The sequence below is a fragment of the Zootoca vivipara genome, chromosome 6, assembly GCF_963506605.1.
Source record: "Zootoca vivipara chromosome 6, rZooViv1.1, whole genome shotgun sequence".
Lineage (NCBI taxonomy): Eukaryota > Metazoa > Chordata > Lepidosauria > Squamata > Lacertidae > Zootoca > Zootoca vivipara.
Window position 1 is genome coordinate 3,941,730 of NC_083281.1, and position 14,631 is coordinate 3,956,360.

The 14,631-nt window shown below is 45.2% G+C and overlaps 1 protein-coding gene and 1 non-coding gene across 2 annotated transcripts; both read right to left on the minus strand.

Moving 5' to 3' along the window:
• Positions 1–386: 386 nt before the first annotated feature.
• NDUFS7 (NADH:ubiquinone oxidoreductase core subunit S7) lies at positions 387–11,030 on the minus strand. The gene is made up of 8 exons (XM_035120764.2): positions 10,935–11,030; positions 7,758–7,794; positions 6,575–6,643; positions 5,298–5,418; positions 4,221–4,400; positions 2,325–2,371; positions 1,679–1,767; positions 387–599 (listed from the first exon to the last, which is right to left on the minus strand). The coding sequence occupies exons 1-8, from the start codon at positions 10,948–10,950 to the stop codon at positions 502–504; spliced, it is 657 nt and encodes a 218-aa protein (XP_034976655.1). The 5' UTR covers positions 10,951–11,030; the 3' UTR covers positions 387–501.
• A 920-nt stretch (positions 11,031–11,950) lies between these two features.
• Positions 11,951–12,024, minus strand: TRNAN-GUU (transfer RNA asparagine (anticodon GUU)). The gene has a single exon. It is a non-coding gene; the product is annotated as a tRNA-Asn (tRNA).
• Positions 12,025–14,631: the final 2,607 nt, after the last annotated feature.

The following is a 14,631-nucleotide window of genomic DNA, read 5'->3' on the forward strand; positions in this document are numbered from 1 at the left end:
ACTCGCACCCGGAAACCTGTGTCCCCACTGTGGAAGGACGTGTGGATCCGGAATTGGCCTCCACAGTCACTTACGGACTCATTGCTGAAACCGTGTTTATGGAAGACAATCTTACTTGGCCACGAGGGATCGCCAAAAAGAGAGAAGAGACACCTGGAATACTGTGTCCAATTCTGGGTGCCACAATTTAAGAACGATACTGACAACTGGAAGGTGGCTGAGACGATCAAGGGCCTGGAAACCAAGCCTGATGAGGAACGGTTGAGGGAACTGGGTATGTTTAGCCTGGGAAAGAGGAGACTTGAGAGGAGATATGATAGTTATCTTCACTCGATCACTTCCAACCCTTTGATTATTCTGTGAAAAGAGGCAGGCCACCAAACCAATGTACTCTATTTATCTCTCTATATAATTGCAAACGTGTAGAGAAAGCCATGTGCAAAATGCGCTAAACCATGTGCGCCACTGTCGTTTTTGGGCCCGCCAGCCGACGTGCCGTTGCTACTTCCGGTACCAAATCTGGAGTCGCTTTTCTCGCTTGATTTTCCGCTGCAGCTGCAGGATCCCGTAGAGGAGAGCTTCGGCTGTTGGGGGACAACCTGCAAAGAAAGGGGTTCGCAATCAGACCATCACAGGGCACGGGCAAGGCAGCTGTCCAGGCCGGCACCTCCTTGCCCACACCTTGTAATGCATAATGATAATAGAATCGTAGAGTTGGAAGGTACCCCAAGGGTCATCTAGCTAAGCCCCTACGGGAAAACGAAAGCAATAATGATCTGTTATTTATGCTGCCCATCTGACTGGGTTGCCCCGGTGACTGTGAGCGGCTCCCAACAAATTATGAAACATCAAACAATAAAAACCTCCCTAAACAGGGCTGCCTTCAGATGTCTTCTAAAAGTCAGGTAGTTGTTTATTTCCTTGACGTCTGATGGGAGGGTGTTCCACAGGGCAGGGGTCACCACCGAGAAGGCCCTCTATCTGGTTCCCTGCAACCTTGCTTCTGGCAGTGAGAGAACCGCCAGAATGCCCTTGGAGCTGGATCTCAGTGTCCGGGGTGGACAATGGGGGTGGAGACGCTCCTTCAGGTATTCTGGGCCAAAGCTGTTTAGGGCATTAAAGCTCAGCACCAACACTTTGAATTGCACTCGGAAATGTACTGGGAGCCAATGTAGATCTTTCAGGACTGGTGTTATATGGTCTCAGTGGCCACTCCCAGTCCCCAGTCTAGCTGCCGCATTCTGGATTAGTTGTAGTTTCCAGGTCACCTTCAAAGGTAGCCCCACATAGAGAGCATTGCAGTAGTCCAAGCAAGTGGGAGATAACCAGAGCATGTACCACTCTGGCGAGGCAGCCTGCAGTAGGGAGGGTCTCATCTTGCGTACCAGATAGAGCTGGCAGACAGCTGTCCTGGACACAGAATTGACCTGCGCCTCCATGGACAGCTGTAAGTCTAAAAATGACACTGCAAGGAGGCCGGATCTCAAGTCCAGAACCATCACCAGCCACTTTGGACTCCATGTCCTGGGCCGATGGGAGTTGGAGTCTGAAGTGGCTGCAGGCTGGGGAAGAGCAGGCAAGGAGAAGCAGCTAGCAAAATCAGAGAACTGTAGAGTTGGATGGGTCCCCCAAGTGTCATCTAGCCCAACCCCCCCGTGACACACGGCGTCTTGTTTACCTGGGACATAGATGTCCACTGGGACGATCCGGTCACAGCCACGAACCACCGAGTAAGAGTAATGGTAGTAGCCGCCCCCGTTAGCACAGCTGAAAAATAACAGGGGGGAAAAACAAGAGGGCTGTCCAATGTTTTTGGCAACCTAGTATTTACTATTTAAGCCAGCTTTTTGGTTCTGGAAACTCGCCCCCAGTTCCCCCGACCCTATAAAAAATGTTATTCAGAATAGCAGTTTGCACAGCCCAGAAAGGAAGATAACAGTGCGACAAAATTCCAAACAGGAACAGTTGATTGCACGTGTTTGAAATCCAATTTAAACTATTTAAATTTGATGACTTCAACCCAGCGGAAGAACTTTATCCCGTGATACCAGCTTTTCAAAAACCGATTTGCACCTTTGGCACACCCCCCCCCCCCCGCAGAGGTGGTACTGCTGATTTTGGGATATGTCAGTTTAAACGTTTCCCCCTCCACGGAAACGTCAGGGAGTGTGGTTTGCAGGAGGAGGAAAGATTCGGTAGAGACAACAACAAAAGCACATCAAAGCCTAGAGTTCAAATGGAAGTTATAAGCTTGAAAAATGATTAAAAAGTACACCCACTTTCCCCAATGACAATAGGAAGGAAATATTTCCATTTTTCTTTACCTCCCCATGGAGACTACGTAGCGTGGCTCAGGCATCTGGTCATACACCTGTCAAAACAAAGAAGACGACACATTTTGCATTCTGGAGTCAAAATGACTTACGGAGACCTGGATCTGCAAAGCTTAGTAAGTCTGCCATTTTCAAAGTTTATTTTTATTTATTGAATCTGTACCCTTCATCCTACGATCTCAGGGTGATGCACAGGATGGAAATGCAGGATAGAAGCGCAAAATAAATGGTTAAAACAACAACAACAACAACACCACACACACCCAAAAAACACACACATTAAAAATGGCACAGAATATAAAAGGCTTGATTGAAGACAAATGTTTTCACCCAGCGACTGAAGATATATAATGAAGGTGCCAGGCAAACCTCCCTGGGAAGATAATTCTGCAAACGGGGAGCCACTGCAGAAAAGGCCCCGCGCTCAGGTTGTCACCCTCTGTACCTCTCATGGAAGAGTCACACGAAGAAACCTAGCCTACTGTACAAAGGCAAAATTTGCATATGTTGCCCTGCCCACTTTAAACAACAACAACAACATTTTTAAAAAACATAATAAACATTTTTTTAAAAAAACTCAATATCTTATATAGTTGTACCTTGGATCTCAAACGCCTTGGCTCCCAAACATATCGGCTCCCGTACGACCAAAAACCTGTAAGTAAGTGTTCCGGTTTTCAAACTATTTCTTGGAAACCGAACGTCTGTTGGGGGCTTCCGATTGGCTGCAAGAGCTTCCTGCAGCCAATCAGAAGCCGTGCTTTGGTTCACGAATGTTTTGGAAGTCGAACGGATTCCGTGCGACTTCCAAGATACGACTGTACAGATTATAAACAAACCAACAAATCAATAGAAACTAATAATAGTAATAATTGCTTCTGCCCTTTAAATCTTTGTACTCTACCCGAGGGCCGTGTTCCCTTCTGGAGGCCATCATTATTATTAGTTTCTATTGTTTTATTGGTTTATTTATAATCATAGCTGCCAAGTACCCCGTTTTCCCTGGGAAACCCCGTATTTTCTTACCGTTTCCCGCAGGTGTCCCGGATGGCAAAATACCCCGTATTCCCCCGGATTACGGAGCTCCTGCCAGCGGCGATGTTCTTCTGGTGCCGCGCCGAAGTCACTTCTACGCACTTCCAGACATGCGTAGAAGCGACTTCCGGTGCCGCTGTGCCCTTTTCCAAAATGTCTGCAGCGCCAGAAGTCACTTCTACGCACTTCCGGACATGCATAGAAGCGACTTCCGGAGCCGCGGCACTGCTGATCCCGGATTTTTCAATCCAGAACTTGGCACCTATGCTTATAATCTGTATAAGATATTCAGGTTTTTTAAATGTTTGTTTTATTATGCATATTTATATATGCTGTAAGCTGCCCAGAGTGGCTGGGGAAACCCAGCCAGATGGGTGGGATGAGGAAATAATAATAATAATAATAATAGTTACAGGTAGGTAGCCGTATTGGTCTGCCGTCAAAAATAAACAAAAATAGAAAAATTCCTTCCAGTAGCACCTTTGAGACCAACTAAGTTTGTCATTGGCATGAGCTTTTGTGTGCAAAAGGTATTTTTCTATTTTAATAATGATAATGATAATGATAATGATAATGATAATGATAATGATAATAATAATAATAATAATAATAATAATAATAATAATAAAACAGTTTACAGTTATGCCCAAGTTAAAATAACCGCCAGCCCTGACTAAAACATTCAACCAACCCCAACAGAAGCAAAAGAAAGGAACCAAAATTAAAAACATTTGGCCTTTGCCTTTACCCTCTGCTGGCAGGCGGCCCCCGGAAGGGAATACGGCCCTTGGGCCAAACCAAGGTCTCCCGCGGTCCCCAAAAGGGCTGCCCCTCAGACGCCACCCCGCCTACCTTCCGGAGGGCGGGCGCCATCTTGTTGGTGAGCGTTCCCGCCACGATCATGACGTCGGCTTGCCGGGGGCTGGCTCGGAAGACCACCCCGAAGCGGTCCATGTCGTAGCGGGGGGCAGCCATATGCATCATCTCGACAGCACAGCAAGCCAAGCCGAAGGTCATGGGCCACAAGGAGCTCTGCAAACGGAGGAGCAGGGTGGATTTGATTAAAATCAAATCAATTTAAATCACAATTTATTTATTTATTTATTAAAATTATTATAATTGAAATTTTACAACAAGTTTTAGCATCATCCAGTATTCAAATTACATTTTACACTTTCAATTAACCCCCCCCCCCGACTTCCCTTTCTGGTTAATAATAATAATAATAATAATAATAATAATAATAATAATAATAATTTATTATTTATACCCCACCCATCTGGCTGGGTTTCCCCAGCCACTCTGGGCGGCTTCCAACAGAATATTAAAATACAATAATCTATTAAACATTAAAAGCTTCCCTAAACAGGGCTGCCTTCAGATGTATTTCTAATATTATATATTAGAAATACATTGACAGATAATTATGAAATTACTGTGAGGTTTAATAAGCTAACTGTTTATATTTTTTCTGCTGTACTTTATTGGAAGGAGAAAAACAATCATTTCCTTAATAACAATTTAAACAATTTATTTAACTAAAACAATAATATCATACTGTATGTATCCATGTTTGTTAACTGGTGTGGTCAAACGATTTTTTAAAAAACTCCTTAGACTGAGTCTTAGCATACATGAAAAACTTAAAACAAATCCTTATTTCCTGATGAATAGCCTTTGGACTATAATGTAACTTAAACAGAAAACTATCTTTAGAAAGATTTTCCCTCCTAAAGCATTTTATTTTAAAAATTTGATTTGAATTAAATATATATATATATAATTTAAATAAAAAAATCTGATTTAAATAAACAAAATCCTATTTATTTATTTATTTTAAAAAACCATTAATTTTTATCCACCCTGGAACTAAGTCTCCAGCAGCAAGTAAACAAATTAATAATACTTCTCCCAAAGGTGCCAACTCACCCGCCGAGCCCAATTGATCAAGTCGTCTAGCTTGGTGATGACGTACTCCCCCCGGCTGCTGGGAAGGTACGACTTCTTCTGAACGATGGTGCTGGCGCTCTTCTGCTGAAGCTGAGCCGAACTACGGAGGCAAGGAGACCATCAGAGCGCCGTTCCCTGCTGAGGAATCGCAGGGGGTTGGTCTAGATGAGCCCCTTAGCACCCTCAAGGAGTTCAGTTTCGTGGCTCTTGTTATCACCATACCCGTCAACTCCCGGATTGAAAAATCCGGGATCAGCAGCGGAGCGACACCGGAAGTAGCTTCTACGAATGTCTGGACATGCGAAGAAGCGACTTCCGGTGCCGCTCTGCCCGATTTTTGAAAATCCAGGGGAATTACGGGATATTTCGCCATTCGGGAACAACAGCGGGAAACGGCTTTGAAAACGGGGATTTCCCTTGAAAAACGGGAGGCTTGGCAGGTATGGTTATCACTCCAGGTCGCGAGAGCAGCCTTGCTGGTTTCTGAACGGAGTCCTGTATGAGCAAGAGCTGGGTGCAAATTATGGCACCCAGTGCCGGATTTAGGTTTGATGAGTCCCTAAGCCAGGCTTAGGCAAACTCCAGCCCTCCTAGTATTTTGAGACTACAATTCCCATCATCCCTGACCACTGGTCCTGCTAGCTAGGGATGGTGGGAATTGTAGTTCCAAAACATCTGGAGGGACAGAGTTTGCCTGTGCCTGCCCTAAGCTACTGAAGGTAATGGGGCCCTTTATAGGTCCAGCTGTCCTTTGTCCACAACAAATTGTAGCTGTTATTCATGTGGCAGGCAGGGCCGTCTTAAGCACCTCTGGCGCCGTGGTGCGACGGATCCCTTCGCTGCCCCCCACTGCCCCGTTTTCCAGTGCGGCGGGCGGCCAGGCTCAGCAAACAGCATGGCTGCCGAGGGCGCTGCTGCGCGCCGGGCGGGCTTAGCGCACAGCGCTGCTGCCGAGGGCGTTGCTGCGAGGTGGAGCGGCCGGCCGGCCGGCGGGTGACCACAGCTGAGAGACGCCCCCCCCCGGCGGGCCGGCGTCATGGCACCCTGCGCTACCCAGCCTGGCCATAGGGCCGGCCCTGGAGGCAGGCTAAGTTGAGAGGTGGGCGACTGGCCCGAGGTCCCCACTGAGCTCGAGGAGAGGCGATTGGAAGCGAGGTCTCCTTGGCCCACGGCGGCTCTCAAAGCTCCTTTCCACCTGCCCCATGGAATCCCCCCAGGCTGCCCAGCAAAGAGGGGGTATGCGGGGTTCGGCCTACCTGTCTGTGCTGTCTGTCACGGGCGTCTGATGGAGCGGGCGAGCTGGTGCGCTGGACGCTGCGAGCGGCCTGTTCGGGGAGAGTGAGAAGTCGTGGGTTTCAAAGTGGGGCTCGTGAACAGCACTCAAAATCAGCATCCCACCCAGTTACTCCTTTAGTGGGGCCAGAACCTACCGCTCTTCTGCGCAATTCTTTTTATAGGGTATCTTCCCCCAGGAGCCACTGGCCTACACAGTTACTTGAGAGTACGCCTCAAACAACTTGCTATTTTCCACCTTCCCATTTCAACTCTCTGGCACCTATCTGCATAACCTAGCAATTCTGAAATATAGACACACATTTACTCTTGCAAGATTGAATGTCTTGCCCTCGGCTGTATTTGAGGGACGATTCCAACAGATTCCACACAAAAAACATCCCTGTGGAGATGGCAGTCCTGAATCGGTGGCGCATGCCCTTCTGGCTTGCACTCTTGATAAAGACTTGATGAATGAGATTATCACCCCTCTTTTATTGTCCATTCCGGGTCGCCCAGCCACTGCGCCAGTGTCCTTTCTCTGGGCAGATCAAGAGGAGCAGGGGACAGCAAAGGTGGCAAGGTTTTTTAGCTGGGGTAATCAGAGTAAGATCCACTATTTGACCACTGATTCAAAACCCTAAAATGTATTTTATATAGCTGACTTTTTATTTCTATTCTTTGTATATCGTATTGGTGTTTTATTGCTATGGCCGATGGCGGACGCAAATGAAGATTCATTTATTCAACTTGCTTCAGAGTCGGCCCGTAGAGCGTTGCAGGGTTAGCTTCGCTTAGGGAACAGAAATGAAACGTCTATAACCGGAAGCACCTCTTACTTTTAGGGCTCAGAACGATTTACGTCCTGCAAACAATTGCTGTGCCCAATATCATCCTGTTCAGAGGCGACCTACTGGAACCAATGGGCACAGCTAACTTACGTATTTAAATACCAGTGGGTTTACTCTGAGTAGAACTTAGCGGGATTTGAAACCCCACCACCACCTCCCACCATTTACCAAATGACCGAAAACGGGATCGCTTTGCATGTTTAGTTAATCTTCGCTCCAAAATTGGGTTATTAAGCGGTATATAAAGTGCCGAAATAATCAAACAATTGGGCTCTCTGTTCTCCGAGAGAGTGAGAAGTGCCTTGGGCACGCTTACCTCCAAAGGGACAGGCCACGCGGGGCGACGCGGGAAGCTGGAAAGAAAACCACAGCGTTGAAGGTGAGAAAGCGCACAATTCGAGTCTCTCTCAGAGCTACAAAGCTAAGCGACTGGTTGGCAACGAGGGGCCGGCACTCTTGGCTCCTCGCAGCACCCAGTTAGTAATGGACACTCCTCAATTCTCACCTCCCCAGGCAGAATGTTTCTTTGTCCTTGAATCACAGAATCGTAAGTTTGTATAGCTGGAAGGGATCCCAAGGGTCATCTATCCCAACCCCCGGCAATGCAGGAATAATCTTCCTGCCAAACTTGCCAGCCTCTCCTACACACACACTCACACTTTATTAAATTTTCTGTTTTACAATTTAAAGTACTCATTTTTCCATCCTTAACATATCCATGACTTCCTTTCTTCTCCTTCCATGGTTCATTATACATTTCAAAAATCCCTGCATCTTTTACAAAAGCTATACCATTCAGTATTCCATTATTCCATCCATCAAAACTTATACTGTTGAATTTATCTTAATGCTGCCCATGTTTTCAGCTATACAGTTATTTCCCATATATTCAATAAACGTTTTCCAATCTTCTCTAAACCTATGTTCCTCTTGTTCTCTTATTCTATATGTTAGGTCCGCAAGCTGCACATATTCCTTCAACTCAGGTTGCCATGCTTCTTCTTCGCTCATTTTCCATTTTGGAGCTAATAACCTTTTTTGACACCTGGCAATTTCCGTCTGAATTATCCCCAACAAAAAGGACTCTGGGTTTTTTGTTTTTTTTTGAAAAGTACAGTGGTACCTCGATTTACGAACTTAATCCATTCCGTAAGTCCTTTCTTAAACGAAGACCGTTCTTAATCCGAGAAGTATATAAACAGTGAAATAATTATTAAACTCTAACTTAAAATGATTTTTTTATTCATAACAAACATTGCCATTTTTGGCAGTAACAAAAGTTCCTTTAGAAACATAATTTACAAAGGCTCATAATCTAGTCTCTAGAACAGGCATCCCCAAACTTCGGCCCTCCAGATGTTTTGGACTACAATTCCCATCTTCCCTGACCACTGGTCCTGTTAGCTAGGGATCATGGGAGTTGTAGGCCAAAACATCTGGAGGGCCGCAGTTTGGGGATGCCTGCTCAAACTTGCTATAACATGAAATAATAATAGGTGATATATGATGCAAACTACTACTATTATTATAAACAGCTTAATTAATAAGAAATTAAGTGTTATAACCTGTACAATGCAATTGTAGTTAATACAAGCAGGTGGGGCCCATGACTTACATCCTAGAAGCCAACACAACACAAAACACTGTTGCTGTATGTAGGTTTTATTTTATTTGTTTTTTATCTTATGGTTTGGAAATGTACATCCAGTTTTTTCCCTTTGGGCCCCCATGAGAGTGGGGCCCTAAGCTATAGCTTGTTTTGCTTATATGTAAATCCGGCACTGATTGGGGGACAGATCCAGCCTCCGGGCGCTGTGCCCAAGCACCTGTTCCAGTTGCCTTTGGCTGACAACACCTGCCACTTTCCAGTCACCCGAGGGACCATCTCCAGCTTCCTAGCACAAGGCTCATATTACCAAGAACCATAACAGAGGACGCTGTTTGTTAGCCTCCCTATTTGCTCTTCCGAGATCTGGGGGCAAAGGACTCTCGACAGCCCAGACGTCTTTCTGGGTGCAGCCCCCCTACCCCCTAAAATCAGCGCAAAGCATCTGGGAGACAAATTCTTTTTAAATGAGCCCCGCCTCAGAGTTGTCTCTCTCCGCCCCTCCCTCCAAGAAAACCCTTTTATACAGCTTAAGCAGCTGCTTCGACCTGTGGGAACTGGATTCAAATCCTCCCACTCAGCTGTGAAGCTCGGTGGGCGACCTGGGGGTGTAGTCACTGCTTCTCAACCTAACCTACTTCACAGGGTTGTTGTGAGGGATGAAATGGGAGGGGGCGGGAAAAACTCTTTACGCCACCTCAAGCTTTTCGGAGGATATAAGAGACGAGAAATAAATGTAATAATCATAATACAGTGGACGCTCGGGTTGCAATTGTGATCCGTGCGGGAGGCACGTTCGCAACCTGCAGCGCTGCGTCTGCAAATGCACGGGTCGCGATTTCGTGCTTCTGCGCATGCGCAAAGGGCGATTTAGCATTTCTGTGCAAGCGTGCGTGCCGAAACCCAGAAATAACCCGTTCCGGTACTTCCGGGTTTGGCACGGTGCACAACCCAAAAACACGCAACCTGAAGCGTCTTTAACCCGAGGTATGACTGTAATAAGCATCTTCCTGTCCTAATTCCTCAATTGCAATTGCTGTGGGTTTTTACTGGTAATTTAGACTATTACTTGCATGGAAATGGATATTCTGATTTCAACGGCAATCCACCTTATTTCGTAATGTGTGTCATTGGAATTGGAAAACGTACAAAACACAATGATATAAAGGTTAATTTTGAAAGCCGTGAGGGAGGGACGTTGGCAGGCTCTAAAGAGCCAGGGAGTCCCATGAGAGTCCCATGGACTGCAAGAAGATCAAACCTCTCCATTCTGAAGGAAATCAGCCCTGAGTGCTCACTGGAAGGACAGATCCTGAAGCTGAGGCTCCAATACTTTGGCCACCTCATGAGAAGAGAAGACTCCCTGGAAAAGACCCTGATGTTGGGAAAGATTGAGGGCACTAGGAGAAGGGGACGACAGAGGACGAGATGGTTGGACAGTGTTCTCGAAGCTTCGAACATGAGTTTGACCAAACTGCGGGAGGCAGTGCAAGACAGGAGTGCCTGGCATGCTCTGGTCCATGGGGTCACGAAGAGTCGGACACGACGACTAAACAACAATAAAGAGCCAGGGATGTAAAGCAGGGTGTTATGATGTGAACATATATTATAAAATGGAAAATAAATAAAATTTATATACAATAATAATAATAATAATAATAATAATAATAATAATAAAGCAAATTCCAAGCTCCTGGCTCTCGAGGTCCTGAGCCCCCCAAAAGGGATTTGCTTGGCCTCCTTACCTATTGTGCCCCCCATAAAGTGGGGAGGGGGGGAACGTCTGGTCCCTTGAGCCTCCCTGCCGGCCTGGGTGGGTCAGCCAGCGCGGGAAGCCCACCCCCCCCAAAATACCCCCAGCCCCCTCCAGCCCAGCCCCCACCTCACCTGCCAGAGTCGCCATTTCTGCAGCCCTTCAAGCCACCTTCTCCCTCCCTGGGCGGAGCCAGGCGGGTGATCCTCCCTAAGCGCTCCGGGTGGGGAACCGACGCTGCCGACGCCACAGTTCCGCCCTGCCAGGGTTCCGCTTCCGGCTCCTGGAGGCGCCTGCTGCTGCTGTAGCTGCTGCTGCCACCTAGAGGCGAAGGGGAGGGATAGCAGGCCTTCCCCGCTCCAGGCTTTTCTAGCTTCAAAAGCAGCCCTTTGAAATCAGTGTATCTGAAGAAGTGTGCATGCACACGAAAGCTCATACCAAAATATAAACTTAGTTGGTCTTTAAGGTGCTACTGAAGGAATTTTTTTATTTTGCTTCGACTCAGACCAACACGGCTACCTACCTGTAACTTTGAAATCAAGTTACAGGTGGGTAGCCGTGTTGGTCTGACGTAGTCGAAACAACAACAACAACAAAATTCCTTCCAGTAGCACCTTAGAGACCAACATGAAATCAAGATATAGTAACAAACTGGCTTTGGGAAGTTGTTTACTGCTACTACTACTACTACTACTACTATTACTGTATTATTATTATTATTATTATTTGCATTTTAAAAAGTTACACAGAAAGCAAGAATTAAACATTACCTCCAAATGCTCAAAAAGAAAAAGAAAAATACCAAAAAAAGGAAAAATGTAAGAAGAAAGGGAAAAGAGAAAAAAGATAAATAAAAAAACCGAAAAAGAATTAGGCAAGTGCACAAAACAAAAATAAAAAGGTGCTTAAAATAACTGCTTCCTGCTTTGTTGCCGGCGCGGCCATCTTGATTTGGGGCAGAGGCTCCCTTGCCCTTTCCTGCAGATCTTTATAGCGTCCTAGTTTTCTATCCACCGATCCATATTCCTACCAATCTCCCTTGATGCAATCTCGCGCGTCCCAGCTTGCAAACGAGGCATGCATTATTATTTAATTTTTGCAAAAAAAATTTAAAAATTTAAAAGGAGAGATAAAAAAGGGTTTCCCACCGCGTCCCTGGGTGGGCTCGAACCACCAACCTTTCGGTTAACAGCCGAACGCGCTAACCGATTGCGCCACAGAGACCCAGCTGCCTCCCTCGCTGCCACCGCCGCTCTTAGGAAGGAGGAAGGCGGAACCACATTACACATCCCAAAAGCAACAATTGCCAGCTTCCCTTCTGTGTGCAAGGTCAAAGGAAGGTTTTTTTTAATTGTTCCTACGAACCAGAGGAGGCCAGCTAGCCTAAATCATTATTGATATTATTATCATTTTTTAAAAAAAATAATGTTTTATTGATTTCCCAAAAATAACCAAAAATAAAAATACAAAAACAAAACAAAACAAATTGACTTCCCACTAGTCTAATCCCTTCCCTGGTTCCATTATTTGTCAACATACTGCATGTCCATTGTTAAATTTATAACATATTTAAATCACCTATTATCCATTCATTGTAAAACTGCAAGTACTTTAAAAACCCTGCTAATGTAGTAGTGTGCACTGCTTCTGTATATAAGCAAAAACATCTTCCATTCTTCCGTAAATTCATTGTCGTCTCTGTCTCTTAATTTCACTGTCAGTTTTGCCGATATTATCTTTAATATCTTATTTTTATTGCCACAAACCACACAAGTTGATCCGCCCATTGTCTTTTTATTCCCATAAACAAGAGCCTGTCATTTATCATTATTCCCCATGAAACAGAGGAGCCTAACTGGCCTATATTATTATTATTATTTCCATAGGCCAGAGCAAGTCATTCATTATTTACTACTTACAGGTAGGTAGCCGTGTTGGTCTGAGTCGAAGCAAAAATAAAAAAATTCCTTCAGTAGCACCTTAAAGACCAACTAAGTTTATATTTTGGTATGAGCTTTCGTGTGCATGCACACTTCTGAAGAAGTGTATCTGAATTATACACTTACTACTGATTATGAATTATAAATTCATTATAAATTATACACTTACTACTGATTATGAATCGCCCAATTAGCCTGCTGATTTATATAGCTAATGTTGGCAGCAATGATAGCTGGTGGGTCTGCTTTGATTGATGCAATTCCTAAAACTGTTGATATTTTATGGGCTTTCGGTCGTTTTGCCTACATGTCAAATAGTTTGATCTTGTTCCGGCTCCCTCTACCTTGCCCTCCTTCTGGTAGAAAAAGCTGTCTATAATAAATATTTGAAATAAGCCACTGTAAATCGATGGTTGCAATCTCAATGCAGCACCCATGAATGGGCAGGTCTTTGCCCCAAGAAGCTTACAGTTAATCTATCTAGGCCAGCATGTTAATTATTTCGTTACCACATTAGTATCCCTCCTTTTTCTGTCAAGGACATGGTTCTCCCCCTTCCTGTTTGACCGTCATTAACAACCCTACAAGGTGGGATAGGCTGAGAGACAGTGAATGGCAAGGTCACCCAGTGAGAGTCAGGGCTGAGGGAGGATTCGAATATGGGTCTCTCAGCTCATAGCCTGACACTCTGCTACAGACAGGGCCGGATTTCAGTTTGATGAGGCCCTAAGCTACTGAAGGTAATGGGGCGCTTTATATGTCCAGCCGTTCTTTGTCAACAACAAATTGTCGCTGGTTTTTTGTGTGTTTAATATATGCTATATGGTCATTGATGGACCTAATAGGTATCTCAAGCCATTTGCCCATGGTGCCCTGCAACCAGTCCATGCAGAATGTAGGCACCCTATATATAGAAAGGAGCAAACCAGGGATATTTTAGGGAGCAGACTAGCAGGCGGGGCCCATGACTTACATCATAGGAGCCGGCACAACACAAAACACTGTTACTGTATGTAGGTTTTATTTGTTTTCTATATTTTGGAAATGTACATCCAGGTTTTTTCCCTTTAAATTTTTTTGGGCCCCCCAAGAGAGTGGGGCCCTAAGCTATAGCTTGTTTAGCTTATACATAAATCCGGCACTGGGTACAGAACTGCATTTATTGATTACATGCTGTATTTCTCGTTTAGTTGGCCTGCTAAGCATTTGTGTTGGAACTTGTGGAATATAAACTGCAACTCGAGTGAGAAACGGCTCAAAATCTTACACTGAACGCTGGGACGTCACTTCAACAGAAAAAATCACGCACAATGAGCCAAGATTTCGACAAGGACCCCTCCAAATGCTTTTTATATGATTTGGCACTCTTTTATTACACACACAAGAGAACTGTTTTCTTGTTTTATATACATTACAGAGCCTCCAAGTGTCCCTGTTTTCCAGGGACCAGTGATCAGGCCAGTGGCCCATCAAGTTCAACATGCTTTTTCTCACAGTAGCCAAACAGATTCCTATGGCAAACCCACAAAAGCACCAGAGCAAACTTGGGTCTCCAGCTGTTTTTGGACTACAACTCCCATCATCTCCTGCTATCTAGAAATGATGGGAGTTGTAGTCCAAAAAACAGCTGGGGACCCAAGTTTGGGAAACTGGCCTAGACAGACCCCTGGCCTGACCCGGAGCTGAAATAATAATAATATAATAATTTATTATTTATACACCGCCCATCTGGCTGGGTTTCCCCAGCCACTCTGGGCGGCTTCCAACAGAAAAATAAAACACAGTGATCTATTAAACATTAAAAGCCTCCCTAAACAGGGCTGCCTTCAGATGTCTTCTAAAAGTCTGGTAGTTGTTTTTCTCTTTGACATCTGATGGGAGGGCGTTCCAC